The sequence below is a fragment of the Anthonomus grandis genome, chromosome 13 (genome assembly GCF_022605725.1).
Source record: "Anthonomus grandis grandis chromosome 13, icAntGran1.3, whole genome shotgun sequence".
NCBI lineage: Eukaryota > Metazoa > Arthropoda > Insecta > Coleoptera > Curculionidae > Anthonomus > Anthonomus grandis.
The window spans coordinates 20,277,122-20,301,378 of NC_065558.1; the positions used below are offsets into that span (position 1 = coordinate 20,277,122).

A 24,257-nucleotide genomic window follows, 5' to 3' on the forward strand; every position below is an offset into this window, starting at 1 on the left:
ATACAACTTTAATTTTATCATATTATTATTATTATAATATTTTTAATGAAACCAGTCTATAACAAAGCTACAAATGTTTATAAACAAAATATAACATTGGAAAATAATTATTCAATCGACGTCCTTGATTTATTTTTATTCAACGCGCTATACATCGTCTTGGCATACATGATAGAAACGTGGTATGCAATATTTAAACAACTCATTTTACAGTAAAGCTTTCAACTATTTTCAAATATATCTTATATTACATAATATAGAGAGATACAAGCAAAGTGCAGCTCGAAAAAATAAAAATGGCGGAAAATTAATGCAAGTCATTACATAGACATTGTGAACAATACCCCGTTTTTTTTTATCTCAGTTGATGTAAAATATTTTTGGCAATGCTGAACAAAGCTGTTTATGATATACAACCAATTCGTTTTATGTAAATTAAAAGATAAAATATCGCGTCTGGTTTTAAGTGCTACAATAATTACAGTTGTCTATTTTTGTTAGAAATTAGGAATGTTAATTTTTAGTGTTTTTACTGGTGAAGCATTTATAAATAACGTAAGTAAGTAAATAAGCAAACAAGTAGCGAAATAGTTTTTTTTTGTTTTCCTTATAGTAATCAGAGTTATTAATAAATATCTGATTAAGATTAGATTAAGATTTCATTATCTAAATGTACCTTTAATAATATCTTTAAAGATGTTTCACTGATAGTTATTTATAATCAATGAAACGAGTCATAGATATATTATAAACTGAATGACTAAAAAAGGTTTTTGCACTGTATCTATATTTATTAAATCTATAGTTATAAAATTGATTCACATGTACATACATTATTTTAGGTAACTCCTAAAAATGGGTTTCAAACCTACCGTGGAGATTCCGATTTTCCTGGCAACTCTTTCCTTTATGTTAACAGGTAAGAAAAATTTTATTTTAAGCTCATAAAGTAACTTAAGTTTGGGGATTAGAAACATTTTAGACCCCTATGGACTATAGAGGACTTGCACAAACATTTTATTAATATTTTTTCACAAAGTTGCACAATTTGGTGCATTTTTGGAAAAAATATTCGCAATTTAATTTTTATTCTTTTATGAGTCTATTTGAATGGATATAATAAAATAAATTTTACATTATTGCAAATTTCTCTGTTTTACAAAATGGTGTAGTCAGATTTTTAAGCCGACCTTTTATCAACTTTAATTTTTAAATAGGGCCCTGGATTTTTTGTTATCGATTTTAAGAACGTTTTATGTTTCTAAACCAATGATGTATTGCACATATTTTAAAAATATAGATTAATTAACTTAAAAGAGTTTTAGAAAGAGACAAAAATATATTTTTTATAGGATTGAAAACAAGCATCTTTTTTATAATAATGCATTATAAAAATAGTTTTTTTTTGTTGGTGAAAAAATTCTTGTATTTCGGTAGTGTATGACTCTGTGTCCGATTACCCACTAAAACTTCCTTGCTGGGTGGTACCTAGTTGGTTCCCTGCACCACGGTCTGCTCTGTTGCAGTCCTATTGTGTCCCATAGATTTACTTCCACATGTTCAGTTCTGCTGCTTTTAAGAAATCCGGTATTTTGCCTAGTGGTGTAGTTATTATCCTCTCTGGTAAAGTCGAAGGACTGTTGCCCTGGTCTGGTTGAATGCAGAAGGATAAGATGTGAGAAGTGGTTTATTCCTTTTCCCCACAACTTCTACATAGTAGTAGATCTGCTTTCTCGAGTATATGTAGGTGTTTCTTGCAGAGTGCATGGCCTGTGAGCAGCCCTGATACCTTTCGCAGTTGTTGCCTGGCGTGGCCCAGTATGTTCTCACTCTTGCTAAAGGGCGGGCTTTTCACAAGTTGTTTGGAGAGTTCTAGCTTTGGCAGTTGTTCCCAGTAGTTTTTATACTTAAGTTCCAACCAGTGTCTGACACAGCATGTTGGTTCTGGGCCTATGGATCTGTTGCTGTATTCCTTAATTGCAAGCTGGGTTACTCTACTTGCAGCGGCATGGTTGCCTTCATTCTGTGATAGGAGTATTTCTGGCCTGTTTTACTCTTTTGCTAGGTCTATGAGATTCTCTTAGCAGTCTTTGACCTAGTCTCAAATTATCCTAAAGCATTTGTTACTGCCTGGTCTCCTGTAATAATTGCAAAGGTTCGGCCCCTTGGTGCCCCTTATCTTAGTCTTTTCTCGTAAGTCTATTGCTTCCAGGCCCAGGTTAAGCGTGAGTGGGCCTGCCCTATTATCCATCCTTTAGTATACCCACTGCTACCTCAATCTGCAGTTGTATGGCCGCGATGTACCATACCAAGGTGGCAGCACTTCCTTTCCTTTCTTAATTACAAAGGCTTTTGTCTGGCTGTGTGATCTTGGCTTTGTCCGTTTTTAGTGCCATACATTGTCAAAAGCTAAAGTTTTTACCATTTAACACTTGCGGTTAAAGTACTTTAGTTGGTTTGTAAAATACGAATTGTATTTAAAAGTAGTTAATAAAATATATTCAAGCAGGTATTAAAAATATTCTTTGCACTTATAAGTTAGTTAATATACGCCTTATTTGAGGAATAAAATAAATGAATAAACATATTGTATTATTTATTAACCAAAACGTTTACTAGGTTTGCACTGACATTAGTTAAATCCTTGTCCTTCAAATTGCGAAACATTAGAAACTGCTTCCCTTAAAGTAATATTAACATCTCGTGTGATAAAAAGATTAAAGTTAGAAATGCCAACTGGCTTTAATTTGCCTCTGAAAAACCATCGATTAAGACGACCATGCTCTGTGCCTATCTGGTATACCCCATTTTGTCTAGCCAGAATGTTTCCTAGTACCCCTTTTGGGTCAAGGGGTCCGTATCAAATTTCGGAACTTTTCACAGATATATGCTTCCCCACTTGAAATCCTTGCATTTTTCTTAGCTATTGGGACCATTTAGTCAGCTGCATGTTTTTGGCCAATTATTCATTGTGTTCTTTTCATTTAATTCTTCTTTGTTAAAAATATTGCATATCACTTCCCGTGTATCACAGGATGATAAGCACAGTCTTCGTTTGGTTCCATTTTCTTTCTTAAAACATTTTCTATTATACATTTGATATTTGTTGAATAATTATTTAAAAAACTTGGAAACTTTTTAATCATGCGTTGTCTGTAAAATATTATTACCATCCATAGAATTATCCGTGTCTTTAACCATGTCCTGATTCATTACTACTCCTTCGAAAATACGTTGACTCACAACAATATTCTACTAGACAACCGGAATGTCATCAATGTTAAAGATCTCTGATTAATTATATATCCTGTTCTATACGGGTTTTATAATGTGGCTATGACATCCTACAAACACCCAGTGTATACAACAATGGTGGAAGATTTCTCTCACCCAGATTTCAGATTCTTATTCCAGAAGGAGGCCTTGTTTGTATTATTTATTACTTGCTTCTTGTAGCTGTGTGTTTTTAAATAGGGTCGCCCCTAGACATTTGATCTCATCTTCGAGTCGCAGGTAACCGACAAAGCACTAAGTCACTTATCAGGTCTAGTTTCCTCCTTTTTGTGAATGCAAATAGGGTGGTTTTTGCGGGGTTTACTCTTATTTGTTCTTCCATGCATGGAAGCACAAATAAGAATCTTTGCATTTTTTCATATATATGAGCCTGGTTGCCTCCTCGTCCTAGTAGAACGATGTCGTCTGCGTATCCCACAGCGAGGATATAGGCTCCAGTCGTGTCACTAGGCTTTCTGATATAAGTATTTATAGCAGCGGTGAGAGTACTACCTCCTGCGGTGTTTCCCTGCACACCTTGGCTTTTACCGTGGTGCTGTTGACACTCTCTATCACTGCTGCTGCTATGGTTTAGAATTTGGTTGACCCAGCTGCCTATCATAGGATGTACACCTCGACCAGCTAATGCATGATTGACTGAGTCATACGATTTGTTGTCAAATGCGCTTTCAAGGTCTAAGAAGGCCCCTAGAGCGATTTCTTTGAAGTCTAGCCGATAGTATATCATCCCTGACATACCTTTTTATAAACTTTTCCTCTGTTTTCAAGGGGGAATGATGTAAGGTGATTGGTCGGAGGATTTGGGTTTTAGGTATGAATCACCTCCCGCTTTTGGTAGTAAAACGAGAATTATAATTAATATAATTAACATGCCATTCCTCAAATGCTAAGCCCTTAGATATGCTGAAAAGTAATTTATCAAAGAGGTGGTGCAATGTGCACGCCGGCAATCTTTATTTATTTGTTTACTTTTAAATTATTCTGCCGATTTATTGTATTTCGTATGGAATTCAAAAACGGCTTATCAGCGCTATTTGTTGGAATATCCAGAAAGAGGGCAGCCGCATTACACTTATTTTGCTAATACTGATAATAATTTAGCTTAATACGGAAGTTTTGTTAAACCAAGGATTAAATATGGAAAATAGATAATAGTAGTGTTTATTAATTGCACTAATTACAAAATGTAGGCACAAGCAAAATTAAATAACAAGCATATAAAAGAAAAATCAGTCAAGCATAACAAGTGCGTGTACGCGAATAAAGTGGCAATATAGTTAGGATTTTTGCTAAAATTCGGTGGGAAGGGACACAAATCACAATCGGCAATAAAAGTTAGATCCGAGTCCATATTAGGTAGGACTATCCAAAAACCTACTAACATAAAACAAACAAAGCAATAATGATTGCTGGTATTATAAATTAATTAAGTTATTCTAAGCGTATCTGCCCTTTAAAAATACCTAGTCTTTAATCTTAGTTTTGAAAGTTTTTTGGTTTTCTATTCGCTTTAAGTTTACAGGAAGTATTATACAATTCTGGTGAAAAGTATTTCAAACTTCTTCGACCATGAATTTTATTAGTTGTTGTTGGATATGCCGAGGTATTTTTTCTTTTGCAGATATTTTGGAAAATTTTTTATTTCATTTTTCCGTTTTTAATATTTTTTAGTATTTCAAGACAAGATAACTGACTTAAATCTGAGGTTTTGGTTTAGGAAGAAAATGCATTCGTTGGATATATTTTATCTATTTTTAAAATAATTATTAAGAATGCTTTTGGCACAGTCTCTTATTTTTTAAAATGGTGTTCAGAGAGTCCTCCCCAACCTAATATACCATAAGATAAATGACTTTAAGCTAAGGACAAACACAAAATATTTAGTTGTTGAATGTGTCATCCGAAAAACTTACAAGTGTTTCCTTCAATTTAAGGTCCAGCATATCATTTATATAAATGGTAGCGAGCAGAGGACCTAAAACGATACCCTGTGATACACTGAACTTGACAGTTGTTTCGTTTTTTATTATTAATTACCTCAATGTTAACAGGTTACATTGTTTCGATAAATACCTATTCAATAAATCAAATATTTTACTCCGTAAACCAAAGCGTTTAAGTTTTTTATGGTTAGTTTTGGTTTTATTTTAAAGGAACTACCACTATCAAAAACTATTTTAATATTTGGCTAAAAAAAGATACAAGGAGGTCAAAAACTAGCATTAAAAATTAAAATGAAAAAATCATTAAAAGTCAATTTTTTTAAATGGAAACCCCCTGTTTTTATTATTTTTTTCATAAAGATAATTCAAAATAAGGTTAACTTTGTCTAAGGTTTTCTATATTATACACAAAATATTCCTAGAATTTCACGTGAAAGCCAAACATGTAAAAATATACAGGGTGTTCCATTAAAAATAAAAAAGTTGACACCTACTTCCGGTATAACCGACAACGTCACAACTGTCAAAATATTTTAGTTGTGTGGCCCTTATCGACTGGTAACTAAATTCCGTTAACTGCAAAACCATCCAAGTACTTATCCATAATCGTAGCTTTTATATTTACAAAGAGATCTATTTTGGAGGACAGTATTGTGAAATCTAGTTCTTTCTCTAAGATTAGGATCATTTAGGATACTTCTTAAAACAAGATTCTCTGCCACGTATTCTAGATACTAAAACATTTGAAAGATAAGTAGGATAACAGGCGAATCTGCCGGCTGCAGTGTTAGGTGCTATTAGCCGGCACATCCCCTTCGCGTGACGTTGCCAGTTTAACCGATAGGGATAAGATCTTGGAAACACGTTAACATAACTTTTTTTATGATTATACATTGAATTTTAAATTAAAATAGCTTAATTCCTCTTTTATAATTGAGCTCTCAGCAACTTCCAAAATGTTTAGCCGAATTCCTTTCATAGCCGTATATTGATATACAATCGATATCTATACAACAGCTCTTATGTATAAAAATAGTAGTATAAATGGTTTTAGATAGTAAACTAAAAATTTAGAAAGAGGTTAGTAGTGTAAGTTTCTTATAGATAATCTTGATGTTACTACCAGTCAACGAAAAAGAACTTATATCACATATAAACTCTTTGAAAACAGACTCGTCGCCGGGTGAAGACGGTATAAGCGCTAAATTAATAAAATCAATACATACCTGCATATAAAACCCTTTAGTACATGTAATTAATTTAACTTTTAGTACTTCAAAAATTCTTGTAGAATTGAAAACTGCTATAGTTATTCCAGTCTTCAAAAGTGGCGGCCCATATCAAATGACAAACTATAGACCAATCTCACTTCTAAGTAATTTTTCCAAATTATGGAAAAAATATGTTAAAGCCCGCCTCGTGGATTTTTTGAATCACAAAAACTCATTTATAGTAAGCAGTTTGGGATCAGGCAAAACAGAAGCACTGAAGATGATGTGTTTTGTTGGTTCCGGGATATACTATCTAAAATGTAGCAAAATAAAAAATGCAACACAATCTATATGGATTTTGCTATAGCATTCAACACGGTCTCTCATTCCTAGCTATTAAGGAAATTGGACCGTATTGGGGTGAGAGGCCGTGTGTTAGATCTTTTTAAATCATATTTGGACAATCGTAGTCAAAAAGCGCGATGTAATGATACTTTAAGTAGCGGAAGGGTCATTAGCACTGGAGTACCTCAAGGCACAGTCCTGGGACCAGTTTTATTTTAAGTTTATAGGAATGAATTGGGACAATTGCTGAAGAATGATTCAATTATTTGCTTTGCCACTGACACTGCAGTAACATTTACAGACAACAATTGGGAAAATGTATTTTTGAAAGCTGAACAAGGCCTTAGCGTTTTACAAAAATGTATAAGTAGCAATAAAATAAGCCTAAAAGTTGTAAAAACTAAATTTATAGCATTTTCAATAACGGTTGCCGATCAACCCGAACAATCTGATGTTAAAATTCATGCCACAGCCTGTAATTTATTAAATACTTCTTGGAGGGGAGAGGAAGGAACACTGAGACGCACAACTTTTAATTTAATAACTTTTTTATTAAACGCTATTTTAAGCTCATATTTTATCTCTGCATTTGGCATATAAATAGGAACTGAAAAACGATATTGTTTTTTGACGAAAACTAAAGGTGACATCTCAATAAAATTAAAACTCAAAAATACCAGATGTCTCACTGCACCTATCCATGTTGGAACACTGAGACGCAACACTTATTATTATTTTAGGTTAAGACTGTCAAAGTTAATCTCAAATTTCAAAAGCGATTTTTGGCGCTTGGTTAACCCTTGCGTTAAAGGAGCCGGAAAATCATTTTAATATCTTTTTTTAATATATGTGAGATATCTGGGACCATTGGAAATAAGAACCTGTTTCCACATTTAATGCTTTTCCTTAAAAACGATATTTCAAAATCATTTTCTTTTATTTGAGATAGGACTTTGCCCACATAGTATGTTTTTTGCTTAGAATTAAATTCAACAAGCATATATTCCCCGATATTAGGAAAGCGATCAAGATATTCGAAACTAATTGGGGGCTCGGGATCTTCACCAATATAATCTTCTCCTCCGCTAGAATCCTGTAATTCCATTTCATTTTCATCTTGCTCATCAGAATCACTATTTAATACGCGCTTTTTAACTTTTTTTCTTTTGGTGTTTTTTCTCTAGATTTAATAAGTTCCAATTTCTCTGGGGTATCGGTAGCAATCATCGTCTTTCCTTTGTGTGTTTTGTTGCTTCCTCTCCTGATTTTCTTGGCGGAGCTTTAGGATAACCTTTGAAAACACTCGGGCTAACAAAAGTTTTCGTGTCGGTATCACTGTTACTTAGACCTACATTTTCTACAACTGGAGGTTCATCTGTATTTTCAGGAATAGCTTCATCTGCAATAAGCGGCCTATCCGTCACAGAACTCGACAAAAAATCTTCTTCCGTAAAAATATGCCGGTCGAATGAAAATATTCCGGTTTTGCGAAAAGCACTTGTGATGTTAATGGGCGTCATTGCTCGTGGATATGCTATGCCCACGCACGCAGCTACGTTATAAATTGTAAATGTCTGACCGGGATGGTTCATCATCCATGCATCTACTGCCGCATTATAGAAAGTTTAAAATGGTTTTAGTAAGTCTACGTCCAATGGCTGTAACTTATTAGTGCAGTGCGGCGGTATAGTTAGGATCGTGACACCATTATTTTTACACGAATCGATTTCTTCAATCGATAAATGACTTTGGTGATGAACAACCTGCAGAAAGCATTCCGTATTCATCCAAACTGTTTTCGAAGCCAGACCTAAAGTTCCGTTGGGCGCCCCATTTATCATAAAGTCTTTAAAGTGCACTCTCGAGAAAAACCATAGCAGGAAGAGTTGCTCCCGATGCTCCAACAATGCAACACGTTGTAATGAGCGTTCCACGTTCGGCACTTGTGGTCTTACTAACCTGTCGTATACCCCTTTGTGCAAACACTTTTTGGGACTTTTAAACGGTAACGGTTCCTGTTTCATCTAAATTATAGATACGACTACCATCTCCAAACACCGGGAAACGCTTTAAAACAGTTTCAAGTTTTGTGAAAAAAATGTCAACGTTAAATCTATTAAAACTGGCTGCCCTTGAAAGACTACAACCTTCTGGGGTCCGAAGAGACAAGTCGGAATAACGCTTCAGAAATCCTTTTATCCAGGCAAGTGAAGCACTTTTTGATGCATGCCAGTTTGCTGGAACGACTATATTATTATAAACTGCAGCTTCATTTAACAATCTTGTTATATGAAGACAACAACTGTTCGACAGTAAAAATTAGTTTCACCTTGTAATTAGGACATAAATGAATATGTTTGTCTTGGTGAATTTTTTTTACATATCTTTGGACCGTTTGGAAAGATAGTCCTTTCATTTGTGCAGCTTGACGTATAGAAGTGCCTCCTTGAACTAATTCGATAGCATGCCTCATCTGGTCTTCAGAGAATCGGCTTATTTGTCGATTGGTTTTCTTTTTTCGTGGCATTTTCTTTCTGTAAGAGAAGATATTTGGCAAAGGACCTGTTTTATAAAATCCGTAACTTTCTCTAATCAAGGAACAGTAATCAATAACTAATCAAATTAGAACAGTAACTAATCAAGGAATAGTGAGACCTTAAATTTAAATTTTGAGTGGGTATTTGTGTTTTTTTTCTTTTTAATATATTTTTATTTTAATTTTACCATCATCTATGCACTCTTACGATTCTGAGACACTGTGTGTACAGACTGTATTGGAATAAATTGTTGGTATAGTTAATAATTTTAGTTTACAAAAATCATTTTTTAAAGATTTTTTTCACCTTTTAATATGGGTAAAATACTATGTATTTTTCTATATAAGAAGGCTACTGGTAGCCAAAATTAAGTGAAAGCTTATGAGTTTTGTATATACTTAAAATTTAAATTTAATGATTTTATCATAACTTTCATCAAGCAAATATCTAATATACTTAGTACGAACAGTGAGATAGTAAAGGAACCGTGAGACGTGTCTCACTGTTCCATCTGTTGTGCTGTCTCACTGTTCCATAATAATTATTTAATAAAAGACGACTAAAAAACTAATAACACTAACTAATGATGATAACTAATAATCAATTATTTTAATGTAATTGTTTTGTAAAATGGTTTCCCTTTTACAAAAAATAATTTACCTTGTTTAAAAAAGTTTCGTCTCCACGAAAACACCGGCCACGTGGATACGGTAAAATCACAGTCTAACAGTTGAAATCTATATACTTTGGATAAATTACTCCGATGCGCTTTCTTTGACTGATTAGCGATAACTGAAAATGTTCTTGTTGAATCTTAACCGTTTCTTGTTTGCTTTGATTTAAGGTGACAATAGGTGTGTTAACCTGAAAATACCGAACGTACAAAGCTCTACCGAGTTTGTCTCAATGTTCCGACCGTTTTACTATACCTACCTGTCCAAGTATACAGAAAACAATCAACATTTTCGCTGAAAGGAGCATGCTATCGAAACGGCAAAAAAACTTCGAAAACTATATTATAAATTTTACCAGCTTCGAAACATTCTAAATGGAAAAATAATAAAAATAGTTTCTAATTCCCTTGTAGAGTCTATTTTAAGATACTGTTTACCAATTTGAGGTGGTCTTCGCGAAACTGCATTGCAGATTTTAAAGGTGTGCCAAAGCAAAATCTTAAAGATAATTCTATATAAAAATATCCAGTATCCTATAATTAATCTTTATTCTGAATTTAATGTTTTAAATCCAAGAGGATTATTTGTAAGTATAAGTCTTTATGTCTACAAAAAAACAAAACATACTTTCACTGTGCTTAATCATCATTATAAGTAATTTAAAGTGCATTTGTTAATTATTTTTGATTATCAGTTTACGTAGTTGCTATTTGTCATAAAAAATAATCCGCTGAAAGTCGATTCACTTATTTTGCAATTTTGTTTGAATTTGAAATTTCCTCCTAGTTACTGCTTGTGCCAACAGAAAGGGGCGGACCCTTTGCTCCTTATAGTAGAATAACATATTTATTTACTTACAAAGGAAACAAACACTTTTTTTGTCTTTGAATCAATGTAGAAATGAAAATTTTTGAACACAGGCCTAATTTGTGGTCTAGTAAGATTTTTCGTTTCATTCTAATGGATTCATTGTTTAATTGAGATAACATGAAAAATAAGAATCACTTTAATTTTTGTTAAAATATCTATAGTTATTACTATGAATTATACTATAACTTTTAAGTTGTGTCTATATAATGAAGATTTGAGGTATTATTGTATTGTAATTTATAACTTATATGTATTCATTTGATTTTTTATTTGATTTTTTTACTTCTGTTTTCTCGTTGAAGAAGTCAGTTGCAAATCAAAACTTCTATGTAGCTCATATAAATTAAAGTCAACTTAAACCATCTTTTCTTAATTTGTGTGCGATTCTGCATTAGAAATTTCATATCCTTGAAATAGTAGCTTATCATGGTTAACTATGTTATAAATTTCATAACCATGTTAAGACTAATATAAATTAAAATCTAATTTAAGAACTATTCATTTATTATTTTATTTATTAACGGATCAAACGCAGAATTAGTACATTTAAAGTAATTAAGAAACTAAATCATTACTAACAATTACGTAACATTACTCAAATATTACACAATAATGCTTAATTAACTGAGTTAATAACGATAGACGATGTAGTTGTACCTATATCGTATCATATCATAAATGTTCTTCAATGTGTGTCATTGTACTTAAAATAAGGTCTGGTGATGCCGTAAGGCGACACGCGTAACCTAACTAATAGACGCTACATGTGTGAGATTTTGACTTTGACATATTATTAAAGTCTCTTTGAAAATAATGGATGAATTTTTTGAACAGGAGAGATAAGTCCATAGTAAATCTAGATACGCGATTCTCATACTTGAACAAAGTTGAATTATTAATACTATACCCATAATGAATCCCATTTCTCGTATAAGAGTTGTGATTACACTTTGATATATTTAAGTCCATTGCATTATCCCACATCAAGACTTTAACTTAAAATCAGATTGCAATTGTATACAATCATTCAAAATTATTGAAATTAATTCAAATTAATTCAAGACATTTTAAGTACTTAAAACATTCAACAATATCATTTATAAAGTATGAAAGAGGCTCTAAATGGAATCCCTGAGGAACCTCAGAGGTAATCTTAGTATCCATAGACATAAGTCTATTAGGCCATTAATTATTACAATCTGAGAATCAATCTTAGAAAATCTCACACCACACTACGCAACAACAATCAACAACAATTTGAACATGACTTAAAACAGCTTCCTTACAATCTTAAGATATCAATGACAGAACTTACCTCTTTAAAATGTTTTGCTTCAATGCGTCGCCAATCATGCTCTAATTGAAACAGCATGAATATAAAACAATAAATCATTGTGATTGGCTGAAGAAATTAAAATATAAGTAATGCTAACAGTCTTTTATTAATCATATAAAGTACAGCAATATAAAGTAAAAAAAAAAGATATAGATACAGTTTATTTTCTTAAGAGAAATACTACATGAAAGCTCATCCGTGTTTTTTTAAATTTTAACTCGCTCAACCACTGTGAGTGCCAAAACTAACAGAAAAAAAAGAATCAAAAATATGCATAAAGTTTAATAATTTGTTTTTATCTACAAAAGTAAGCATATCGTTAAATTATATTTAGAAACTAGTATAGACTTAATGAAATTGAAATAATTGGAAAAGATTTTATTTTCTAAATTAACAATTACTGATATTTAAAAGCTAGAGTACTTCTTATAGAATCAAATTAAATATATTTTCATGGTTAATTTTCCTCATTTCATTAATTTATTTTATGTTTCATCATTTATTTTTATCGTTATTCTAGAAAAAGATCTTAAATGTGTTATTTTTCTGTAAAATATGATTAGTCACACTCATACACTTACTCCAGGAAAACTCTTTAATGCCTGGAACACACCTTTACCCTGAGCCTGCATCTGAGCCCAAATAGGGCCCTGAAACAAGATGAAATACTAAACGTAATACTATACTTAAATACTAGACATTATAGATGAAAATTTTAAATTTAACGTAAGTAGAACCTTAAATAAACACTACTAATCAACTTAAACTGCAAAATACGAATAAAATAGTACAAGAAGTATTAGAATAATTAAGGTATTTACATTTTCATAATACTGCTTCCCTTTTAAGTTTAATCATTCCAATCAAACAACGCCTCTAGGGTCAAAGATGGAGCATTGAAATTTATCGAGACTTTATTTCATAAATAAGGCCAATGTTATCATAACACTGATTCTGGATTAAACTGCGTCCCACACTTCAGGATTATTAAGGCTAATACGATGACAAGAAAATATGTCGATGTGGTTTCGATACCCTTTTAAGACAATGTTGACATGTTTCAATGTAGGATCTTCTCAATAAAGCATCGGCGTTTTGGTGACACTCGCCTCTCCTATGTTCTATTGTAGAGAGATACTCTTGTAATCTTTGCAGCTACCTCGCATTTTATCCTTCAGGGTTTTTGAACTGAAACAGCTATTTCAGAAAAACATGGTCAGTGCTGAGGATGAATCGTTTACCATACAAATATTTATGGAAATGTTCAATAGCTTTTACTGCTGCCAATAGCTCTCGCCTGGTTACACAATAGTTTATTTCTGGCTTTGATAGCATTTTACTGAAATAAGCTCTCTTCATATCTTCATATTTTTGTGATAGGATGGCTCCAATTCCAACATTGCTTGCATCTGTATCCAAAATAAAAGTTTGTCTAGGACTCGGACGTGTTAAAATTGGGGATGTGCACGGTGCTCTTTTTAGCCCTTGAAATGCTTGTTCACAGTCCGCTAACCAACTGAATACCATTTTATCCTCCGTGAGTTTATGTAGCGGTTTTGCAAGGTTAGCGAAATTTCTAACAAATCTTCTACAATAGGTACAAAGGCCCAGAAAGCTTCTAAACTGGTCTTTGTCAGTGAGTCGTGGTTAATTTTCGATTATTTGGATCAGTCTTAAAACTATTTTTTGATATTACATGTCCGAGGTATCGAACTTCTTTTTGAAATAAGCAACGTTTTTTAGGCCTTAGTTTTAGGTTGGCTTCTCGGAGCTTAACATATAACTTTCGAATATTCTTTAAATGGTCTTCAAATGTTTGTCATAGTATGATGACGTCATCCAGATAAACTAAATATGATTCCCAATTCATTCTACGTAACACAGTTTCCATAAGCTTGTCAAAGGTGGCTGGATCATTACAGAGTCCAAATGGCATTACTGTAAACTGCCAAAGTCCTGTTCCAGTCTAGAATGCGGTTTTTTCCTTATTTTCTGGGTGCATTTTTACCAGTATCTACTCTTCATAACAAGCGTCGAAACCCATTGTGAACCTGATAATATATCTTGGATGTCATCAATTCTTGGTAGTTCTTGGTAGAGGATAACTGTCTTTCTTTTTAATGTCATGCAATCGCCGATAATCTACATAAAATCTGGTAAATCCGTCCTTTTTCTTTACTAGTACAACTGGAGATAACCAATGACTCTGGGATGGTTTTATAACTCTTTGAGTCCTCATTTCTTGAAGCACTATAAAAACTTCACCTTGTTGAGCTATCAGAATCCTTCGAGGTGCTTGTTTTATCGGAGCATTATCTTCAGTAGTAATTTGATGTTGCACCAAAGCAGTACTTCCCAGATCATTATTGTGCAACGGAAACACATATTGATTTTCTTCAATAAGACGTCGCAATTTACTGTACTGGTTCATGGTCAAATTGGCAGAAGACTCTTAAAATAGACTTTGTAAGTATACAGGAAAAGGTTTGCTTAGATGACGAATTCTATAAGCATGTCTCATGACTGCCGCAACTTCAGAGCATATGCCAATATTCTCTCCTTGTTTCAGGCGTTGATTATACTCCTTCAAGATTACTATTCCAACAAAAACAATAGATTAGCCTCGAGTTGTTGTCTCCTAGATTTCAACTGAGCCTGATACACTTGTTGGGCTTCACCGTATTTCATCTCTAAGGTACGCACCAGTACGTCGAAATTTAGGTGATCCTCCTGAGATGACACCATTCTTAATATTTCTGTAGCTTAGCTCCTCTTAGGCATAGCTTCAGATTGATTGCTTTTTCTTCGTTATCTCAGCGGTTTTCTCTGGCAGTGGCCTCGAACTGATTAAAGTAGGTACTTTATGCTCCTTTGCCGTCGAATTTTGGGGCCTTAACTTTCATAATTTGTATTCCAAAATCGGAATGGAAGGGACACGTTGAACTTTTATTTTTAGCTCTTGTATTTCTTTATGCACGTCTACAAATTCTTCTCTAATTGTTGGTACAATGGGTCATTAACTCTCTTTACTTTATCTCAAGACCTTCTCGAAGTTCTTGTTCTGCTCTGTTTTTCTTATCACTTTTTTTTTAACTCTTTTTTAAGATTTGATTTTAAGTTTAGCAAGTTTCCTTTTATGGCCTTCACCAGGTGTTCTTGTTTTCTATCTCCCTCTTCAATTTTTTTTTCTAAGTCGTCTCTCAAAGTTTTGTTGTTGCTTGTCTCGTGCTTGATGTTGCTTGTCTCGTTCTTCTGTTTGGTCATTAAATTGGGTTTCCAGATATCCTTTACCTTTAACTCCAATTGTAATAAAATTCAGGAACACAGTCCTACACTTTGCACTTGACTGCTGGCAATTTGTTGCCTGAAAAATTTAAAGATTTATACCTTAAACAATATGACACTTTCATGCAATGGCAAAAATTAAAAAGAGCTAATTCGTTTAAAACGAGCATTTTTGAAAAAACAATCTGATGGTTATCGAGGAAAAAAATCAAAGATATTAACTGGAGAAGAAGTCAACCATTTTATAAGTAATGCTGCAGATCATATTTATCTTGACACAAAAGGAATACTCTTTTATGTCAGGAACACACACCGGACCCGCGTTGACTGTTGTTTAATTGTTTCCAAGGTAAAAATTGACTAAACAATTAAAACTGAATAAAATGAGAATCAAATCAAGCAAGTATACAAATTATAGAAAATTTGAAAAACGGGGATGAAAATATTAAACTAAATGTAAGTAGAACCCTAAATAAACCCTAGTAATCAACTTAAACTACCAAATACGAATAAAATAGTACAAAAACTATTAGAAAAATTAACGTATTTACCTCTTCATAGTATTATGTACAAATACAAGCACTATGCAAAAAAATACAAATTTTAATACTAAATAAACATAAATATTTAAAAAAAAATTAACTCGAAAATTAAAAATTAATGTTATTTTTGCACATTTTGTGTATTCTAAAAAACGAATGTACCTACTTTTTTTATTTACAATTAACACTGTGCTTAGAAATGTGGAGTATATTTATATTCCATAACCCGATCTACAAATAAAAATAAAAATATGACAAAAAATACTAAATGTAAGTCTGTCCGGCTGCTGACTCAAACCTTGCGAATAAACCTCTTGTCACAGCACAATCGCCTCATGCAAAGTAGATCGGGTAAACTGGGCTCGGCTTCAAGACATGCGGTCAATTCAATATTGATCGATGAGAATGAGCTAAACCACATGGAGATCGCCGCATATTTCAAGTAATTCGTAAATGAGTTTAGACCTTTAGAATTATTATTTTAAATTTCAAAAAATAATAAGGAAATATAAACAAACGTGGCTATTAAGAATTCCTGCCTTAATAATAAATACCTGTGTTATAATAATGTTCTCTGCAACTGATTGGAGTAATTTATTCTTAAGCCTTTAGAAATAAATAAGCCTACATACTATTTTTGTCACGTGTGTGTTTAATTAGCTATAATACTGAACATGTGAAACAGATTGAAAAAAATCTTTTAAAGCGATTTTCATTCTATATACGTACCTTCTCACTACGTTTTGTTATCCAAACATTTCATTTAGCTCAAAGGGCACGTATTTTATACCTGTGAAACTTTCAGTTTATTATTCACGTGGCTTGTATATAATTAAAAACGTGTTAACTTGGAGTTTTACAAAGCGAATAAACTTTAAGCTGGTTTTATATTGGTAAACTTTATATATTACTCTATTTTATATTCAGCTTGTTTTTTCATAGATTATAAGCCATGTCTCTTTCTTCCATTATTTTTTTAAATTTGAATGTTTCCGAAGTAATATAAAAATTTGGGTCAAAATATAGAAAAACTGTAAATAAAGGGGTTACAAGAGTGTATTTTTATGCTTTTTTGATAATAAGTGTGTTTCTTGTTGTTAAGTTGCATTTCGTTAAATGATCTTCATTTTTACTCCTATCTTGAATTTTAAAACTACCCTGACGCAATGTGTGTGTCATGTATGCTTTTTTAATCCTCTTGCATAATTCATTAAGGTATTTATTCTTCTTGTAACTGTAGGAGTTTATCAACGAGTTATATCAATGATTGAGCTGTAAGCTCAACTATAATAATTTATTCATTTTTTCACACGCTTGAATCGTTGAATAACCGAACGATGAGCTCACTGAGACTATGGTATGCTTACTAACTGCTCTTGCTCAGTACGAATTTTAGCATGATTAATTGACATGTTAATATTGTGGCTATTTTATAATCATTCTTTCCTGTCAAAAATAAAACCAATATAAATGAGTAATTTAATCACTGTTGCTTACGAAAATTTAAAAAGACAACTTTTTTTCAGCTAGTGTCAGCAACAATTTACTTATCTACAGAACCTGTTACATCGTTCTTCACTACAACAAAACAGAGTGCGCTCTACTAGGATTTGTAACTAATAATGAAACAGAAAAACTGGAGCTTTTGGTATCACCAACTAGTACATATATAGCTTTGGTAAACACTATTGTTCAGTCAGTGCTGGGTTCTGTTTTATGTCTCTTTACGGCACCTTGGAGCGACAGGTTTGGTAGAAGACCTATTATTGTTATGGGATTTATAGGTTTGTTATAATTTTTAGTATTAAATAGCGAACAAAGTATATATCCGCTAATATATTTGATTCCTATACATATCATCATAATAGTACAGGGTGCGACATAATTGTCTCCCTGTTTTTAAAGCTTAATAAAAGAAATGTTATTTGAAATACAAAGATTTTATCTTATTTTAAAAGTACAACTAAAACATTTTTGTCCTGTGTGGCTTTTAAGAGAGTATCTGGCAAGTGCCGTCCACCATTATCGAAGCACTGGTGCAAGCGACTTCTGAAGTTTCGCATAACTCTTGCAAGCATTTCTTGGGGTATTCTGCGAATTTCCAGGCGGATTGCATCCTTTAGTTGTCTAATAGTCGTTGGATGATGTTTGAAGACTTCAGCTTTTAGGTAACCCCACAGAAAGAAGTCGCAGGGCGTTAGGTCGGGCGAGCGTGCAGGCCAAGAAATATCGCCTCTCAGGGAGAGCAAACGTCCGGGGAATATTTCTCTCAATACTTGCATTGAAGCTCGAGATGAGTGAGCTGTTGCCCCATCTTGCTGAAACCAGGCATCTTGCACATTGAGTCCTGCAAAGGCTGGGGCGAAAAAATTGTGAATTATCGCTATATAGCGTTCCGAATTGACAGCGTGATTTTCTTCTTCAATGAAGTAAGGGCCGATTATCCCCATTTCAGACACGGCGCACCAAACTGTTACTTTCTCACTATGTAGAGGCTTCTCGTGTATCTCTCTCGGATTATCAGCGGCCCAATACCGAAAGTTTTGCTTGTTTACCCAGCCAGACAAGTAAAAATGTGCCTCGTCACTAAAAAAAACTGCGCTCTGAGGTAAATTTTGAAGAATAATTTCACATCGATTATTCCAATCACCTTCTGATTATTCCTGTACCAAAACCATCTTGTATGAATGAAAACGAAGATCCTTGTGAAGAATTCTTCGCATAGTGCGGTCAGATAAACGAAGGGCAGCTGCGTGTCTTCGTGCAGAACGTCTAGGTGACCGTAAAAATGAGCGTCTCACAGTCTCGATGTTTTCGGGTGTCCGAGCTGTCCGTGGCCGTTCACCTCCTTTTTTGATAATAGATCCAGTTTCTCTGAAGTTCTTGACCCACAACACAATTGATTTTCGGTCCGAGACTCCTTCATTTCGCGGAATTTGGAACCTTATCTCTTAGTGGCGGTATCCCCACTATTCTGCGACGCCGCACGGCATTACGAGGGAAGGTTAAAAATAGGGAGACAGTTATGCCACACCATGTACTTCTGATTTATGCCAATTTTTCATAAGACTGTAGAGTCATAGAAGAAAAGGCAGATGTGTTACTCAATGATGTATAATCGAGCTACTATTAAATGCTTTTAGTAAATTATCGAAATTCTACTTCTTTTTTCTCAACTTATCAAGGAGAACTTGTGATTACATGTGTATATTTTTACCAGATATATCCTACGTTTATTTCAGGTGGTTGTATTTCGATGCTATTTCACATAATATTTGCAGCCTTTGAGCTTACTCCATGGTTTATAATAGTTCCATCACTCACAGTACTCTTAAGTGGTGGAGGGGCTAGTTTTATTACTATTTTATATGCCTATTTAACTGACTTAACCAACAAAGATGAAAGAGGATGGAGGCAAGTTATAGTTTCTTACCGACATATTTATACTGAAAAAAATATATCGTTACTAAATTAATTTACTTTTTTGTAGAATTGGTATATTTGATTTGGCAATGGCAGCAGGTGTTCTTATTGGCATGAGTTCCAGTTCTTATTTGCTCATAGCAACTAACTATGTAACTGTGTTCAGTATAGGTGCTGCTTTACAAACAGTCGCCTTAATATATGTTATTTTTCTTTTACCAGAATCATTGCAGCATAGGGAAACCTCGGTAAGTACTATATGAAAAACTAAAGGTTTGTAGCAAACTAATTTTTACATATAAAAGGCCTACATAATTAATAATTATAATTCGTTAAAAAAAGTTGTTAATCGTTCATACCATATGCGGACCTTTACTACTCTGCATGATAAGCCAAATTCTCCCCGAGTTTTCTTCGATTTCTGTAGCGCAAGATCATTTGCCATTAAAAAGTCTTTAGTTAGAAGGAGATAAGTACGAACACTGAATTTCCAGCTCAAACCATGAAAGTTACTACTAGGTATATACTAAGCTTATGAGGTATTTATGCAAGGTGCAATGCTTGGTGTTCAAGATATCCTTGTCTTTTTAAATTAGTTTGTAAAGCTCTACTCATTGGTTAAAAGAATGCTTATCTATTCTCATTCTTGCCAAATTTAATATGCTTTAACCCATTCTAAATTCCTTATGCAATTATATCGGGATAATATTGAGATAGTTAGTTGAAGATTGCTCTCATGTAATCTATTTCTCTAGCTAGTTCAACAGTGCCTTGAAGGTTCTAAACCTTATTTCTTAGATGACTGACAGTAACATTGTTGTCCATTAATGTCTGTGGGAGAAATAAATCTGTCATGTATAGACTGTGTTGCTCCTATTGAATTATGAAGGAATTAGTATATCTTTGTTCTAAAATTAATAACATAATAACATTTTCAGAAATAAATCTGGAGAAATCATACCGTTTTATTTAAGTATATTGATCTCATAAATACGATAAGATATCTAATGATTATTACTCCTATTATTTAAAAATTTATTCTTTTCCTAAATTACTTGCCATGTATACTTGTGCCATTTCAAATTTAAAAATGATCATCGAGCATGTTGCATTTATTATAGTAGCACGAAGCTTTTAAAAATGCGTTTATTTTATTTATATTTAGGGATGGTTAGTTTTCCATTCCACTTCTTTCAAAAAACATCGCATTTTTTTTCTAAAATTTTATTACATCTACACCACACGAGCTAAGGTAATTAGAAATTAATGAAAGTTATATATTGTCAAGTTAGGGGATCTTAAAGGCGGGTGCACATCTACAAAACAATGTACAATCCATTTAGGAATTGCTTGTCTTTTATTGTTCTATTTTGTAATTTAATTTGAGCTACACGTCGCTATACAAGGACCAATTATATAAGGACTATATATGCAAGGACGTCTAAAATCCAAAATATATACCACCCTACTTGGATCCTTTCTGAAAGATTTACAGAACCTCATCAGTAATGAATGCCATCAAACTACACTTAATATTCTTCACGAGGTTTAGGAATACTTTGAACAGTTATATTAAATTTAATATCTATGCAAAATTAATGATAATGGATGATAAAAAAAAACTTTTCTATATTAATTTTAGAGTAAAGTTTGTTATTGATTTTGTATCTGAAAAATATGTTAAAAAAACAGATACAATGCAAAATGAAAATAAAAACAATTTTAAATAGCCAGAGAGAAAATTATATAATGTAATAGCTAACTTATTTTAACTTACCTCTTTACTAACTGCCAGCATAACTTTATAATTTTAAAATCCTCAATCCCCCTGCTTGAGATTCTTTATCCGAAAGCTCCTAAAAAATTCTTTGTATTCGTACCCTACAAAGCTATTTTCGATGTAGCAGTTTTTCGTTTATTAACCCTAGAACTGCACAGTAGGGTCTAAAAAACCCAGGCGCTCAAGTTGTCCAATATAACTCGCACAGGCGTGCGTTTTTTGACCAACCGTTTCACGTAAATTTAGTAGAGAGCCGACCGCGTTAAGAGCAAGTCGCTACGCCGAATACGTTAATCCATTACTTTGCAATTACGATATTAGTGGATCTGTGGGTACGTCAGACCCCAGTGTGCAGTTAACGACTGTTAAAGGTTCGAGGTGATTTTTTTGTCATTTCCTAATATGGATAGTTCTAAGAGAGAAAATCGTCGTAAGTTAACGGAAAAAGAGTTTGAAGCTGAAAATCTGTGGACAAATGAAGAACAACCCGAGATCATTGAAGATATTTTTGGAGACTTATCAGATGAAGAAGAAAACGATATTCTTGAACAACAGTCTGACATCGATAATGAACAAAGTGAAGATGAAGAGGAAGAACAAGGAGGCCCTAGTACGTCACAAAAAAATGTCACCAGTATACTTGGAAAAAATGGGCATCGTTGGAACACACAGGCGCCAGCAAGCCAAGGACGTCCAAGACGAGACAACATTGTTTTACATTTGCCCGGCCCAAAGAAAGAGGCAAGAAATGTTCACAGCCCTGTCGAATCAGGGAATTTACTGTTGACCGAGGAGATTTTGGACATAATTGTACTGCATACCAATCAGGAAATTCGTAGGAAATGTCAAAGCGGCTTGCCACAGAGTTACAAAAAAATTACTAATACGACAGAATTGAAGGCATTCATTGGTTTACTATATCTTGCTGGTGCGTTACGTGTCTCAAATTGTAATTTAGATGAACTTTGGTCAATAAAGTACGGCAATGGACTATTTCGGGCAACCATGCCCCAGCAAAGATTTCAGTTTATAGCTCTTTGTCTAAGATTTGACGATAAAATGGACAGAAATGCTAGAATACTGGTAGACAAGTTCACTCATATTCGACAAATATGGGATATTTTTATAAATAACTACAAATCATACGCCCTATGAGAACTGCACCATTGATGAACAGCTTGTGAGTTTTCGAGGAAAATGTCCATTCCGCATATACATGGCAAGGAAGCCAGATAAATACGGAATAAAAGTGATGATGATTAACGATTCAAAAACATTTTATGTGCTCAATGCTATCCCATACGTTGGAAAAGTTAATGTTGAGAATAATGAGCCAGCACCTACATATTATGTTAGAAAACTTTCTGAACCAATACACGGTACTCACCGTAACATTACGATTGATAATTGGTTCACGTCAATACCTCTAAGTGAACAAATGTTGGAACAGTATCAGCTAACAATCCTTGAAACTTTGCGAAAAAATAAAAGAGAAATACCTCTGAAGTTTATACAGAAAAAAGATGTAGGCACATCCTTATTTGCTTTTGACAGAAACAAAACCTTAGTTTCATACACACCAAAGGAAAATAAAACGGTACTACTTTTATCAACTTTGCATCCTGATTCGTCACTTAGTACTGTAACTGGAAAACTAAACCTTATACATTCCTATAATGAAACCAAAGGTGGTACAGACACCTTTGATCAGATGTGTCACTCTTACACCACTTCTCGAAAAACCAGACGCTGGCCTCTTAGAATGTTTTTTAATATATTGGATGCTAGCGGAATAAATGCTATGGTACTATTTTCACTTGCAAATCCTTAGTGGAAAGAAGAAAAAAAAACAATAGAAAAACATTTCTAAAAGAACTTTCAATGGCACTAATCGAACCGCACCTAAAGGAACGCTTACAAGTTACCAATTTGCAAACCTCGCTACGTCTAAAAATAAGCGAAATATTAGGAGTAGATGAACCTCAAAGGGAACGTTTCGATGTTAATCTGCCTAAAAAGGTTAGATGCTGCTTTTGTCCACGTGGTAAAGATCGAAAAACAAATTTTGCCTGTGCAATGTGCCACAAACCATACCATTTGGAGCATAGGGCTGAACTATGTTGTGAGAATAAAAATTGAAGTGCCTGGCTAAGAAAACAAAATACTTTTTTCGTTACAAAATTTAGGGTTTCGTTTTGTTTTAAGGTTTTTTGAGAGACTAGTTATATTTTGTTGATATTTTATTTATATTTTTTTGTTATAGCTTCATATTTGTAAAAAATGCAAGAGAAGGCACTTGCCTACATATATTTTTTATTTTTATTTTTGTACTTATATGAATTTTCTTTTAATAAACATTTATTGATAATAAAACAATGTTTGTTGTTCTATAATCCACACATAAAAAAACATTGAATAATAGTTATTTAAACGTAAAAAACAAGTGGGGTTTCCGAGACCCCACTGTGCAGTGTACGTAAGATAAAATAACTGTGCTGTTCCAGGGCCAATTCTTTAAACAAAGTTAGAAATGATCTTCCAAAAATAAATTGCCTTGTGTGTCTAATTTTCTGATTCTTAAACTATCAAAAGTTCAATATATCTTTGTAGAATGTCACCATATATTTCGCTATTAAAATTTCTTTTTATCAATAACGGACCAATAAGTCAATCTCCCAATATATGAGCCAAAATATTAAATTTGTGAAGGAATTGCGTCTGTCCAGTTCTAAATGCTCATTGGTTTTTGTCATTGTTCATTTAAATAAAATTAACTGATGAGTCCAGTTTCCGCAGTAATTCTGGTTGTCACTATTTCACAATATTTAATTCCTATGTCGGGTTCATCGTCACTTGTTTATGAAGGCTTTGCTTTTTATAGGTCTTCATATCTATCATTATATAACTACGCCTCTAGTAATTATTACCAATATTAGAAAAAAATACGTCTTATACAAAAATATTCTTAAGTGTTTCAAACACCACTTTTTTAGCATTTTCACTATCATTTATACCTT

At 33.2% G+C, this 24,257-nt stretch overlaps 1 protein-coding gene across 3 annotated transcripts in view; it reads left to right on the forward strand.

Moving 5' to 3' along the window:
- The first annotated feature begins 304 nt into the window (after positions 1-304).
- Positions 305-24,257, forward strand: part of LOC126743629 (proton-coupled folate transporter-like) — a 28,981-nt gene continuing 5,028 nt past the window's right edge. Inside the window, exons 1-5 of one of the 3 annotated variants that reach the window (XM_050450815.1) lie at positions 305-559; positions 843-919; positions 17,564-17,821; positions 19,280-19,451; positions 19,528-19,708. In XM_050450815.1, the coding sequence (XP_050306772.1) occupies positions 856-919; positions 17,564-17,821; positions 19,280-19,451; positions 19,528-19,708 (675 nt within the window). In that variant the 5' untranslated portion in view covers positions 305-559; positions 843-855. Of the gene's footprint in view, positions 560-749; positions 770-842; positions 920-17,563; positions 17,822-19,279; positions 19,452-19,527; positions 19,709-24,257 lie in introns of those variants that run through there. The other 2 variants (XM_050450814.1, XM_050450816.1) reach the window with 2 other exon arrangements.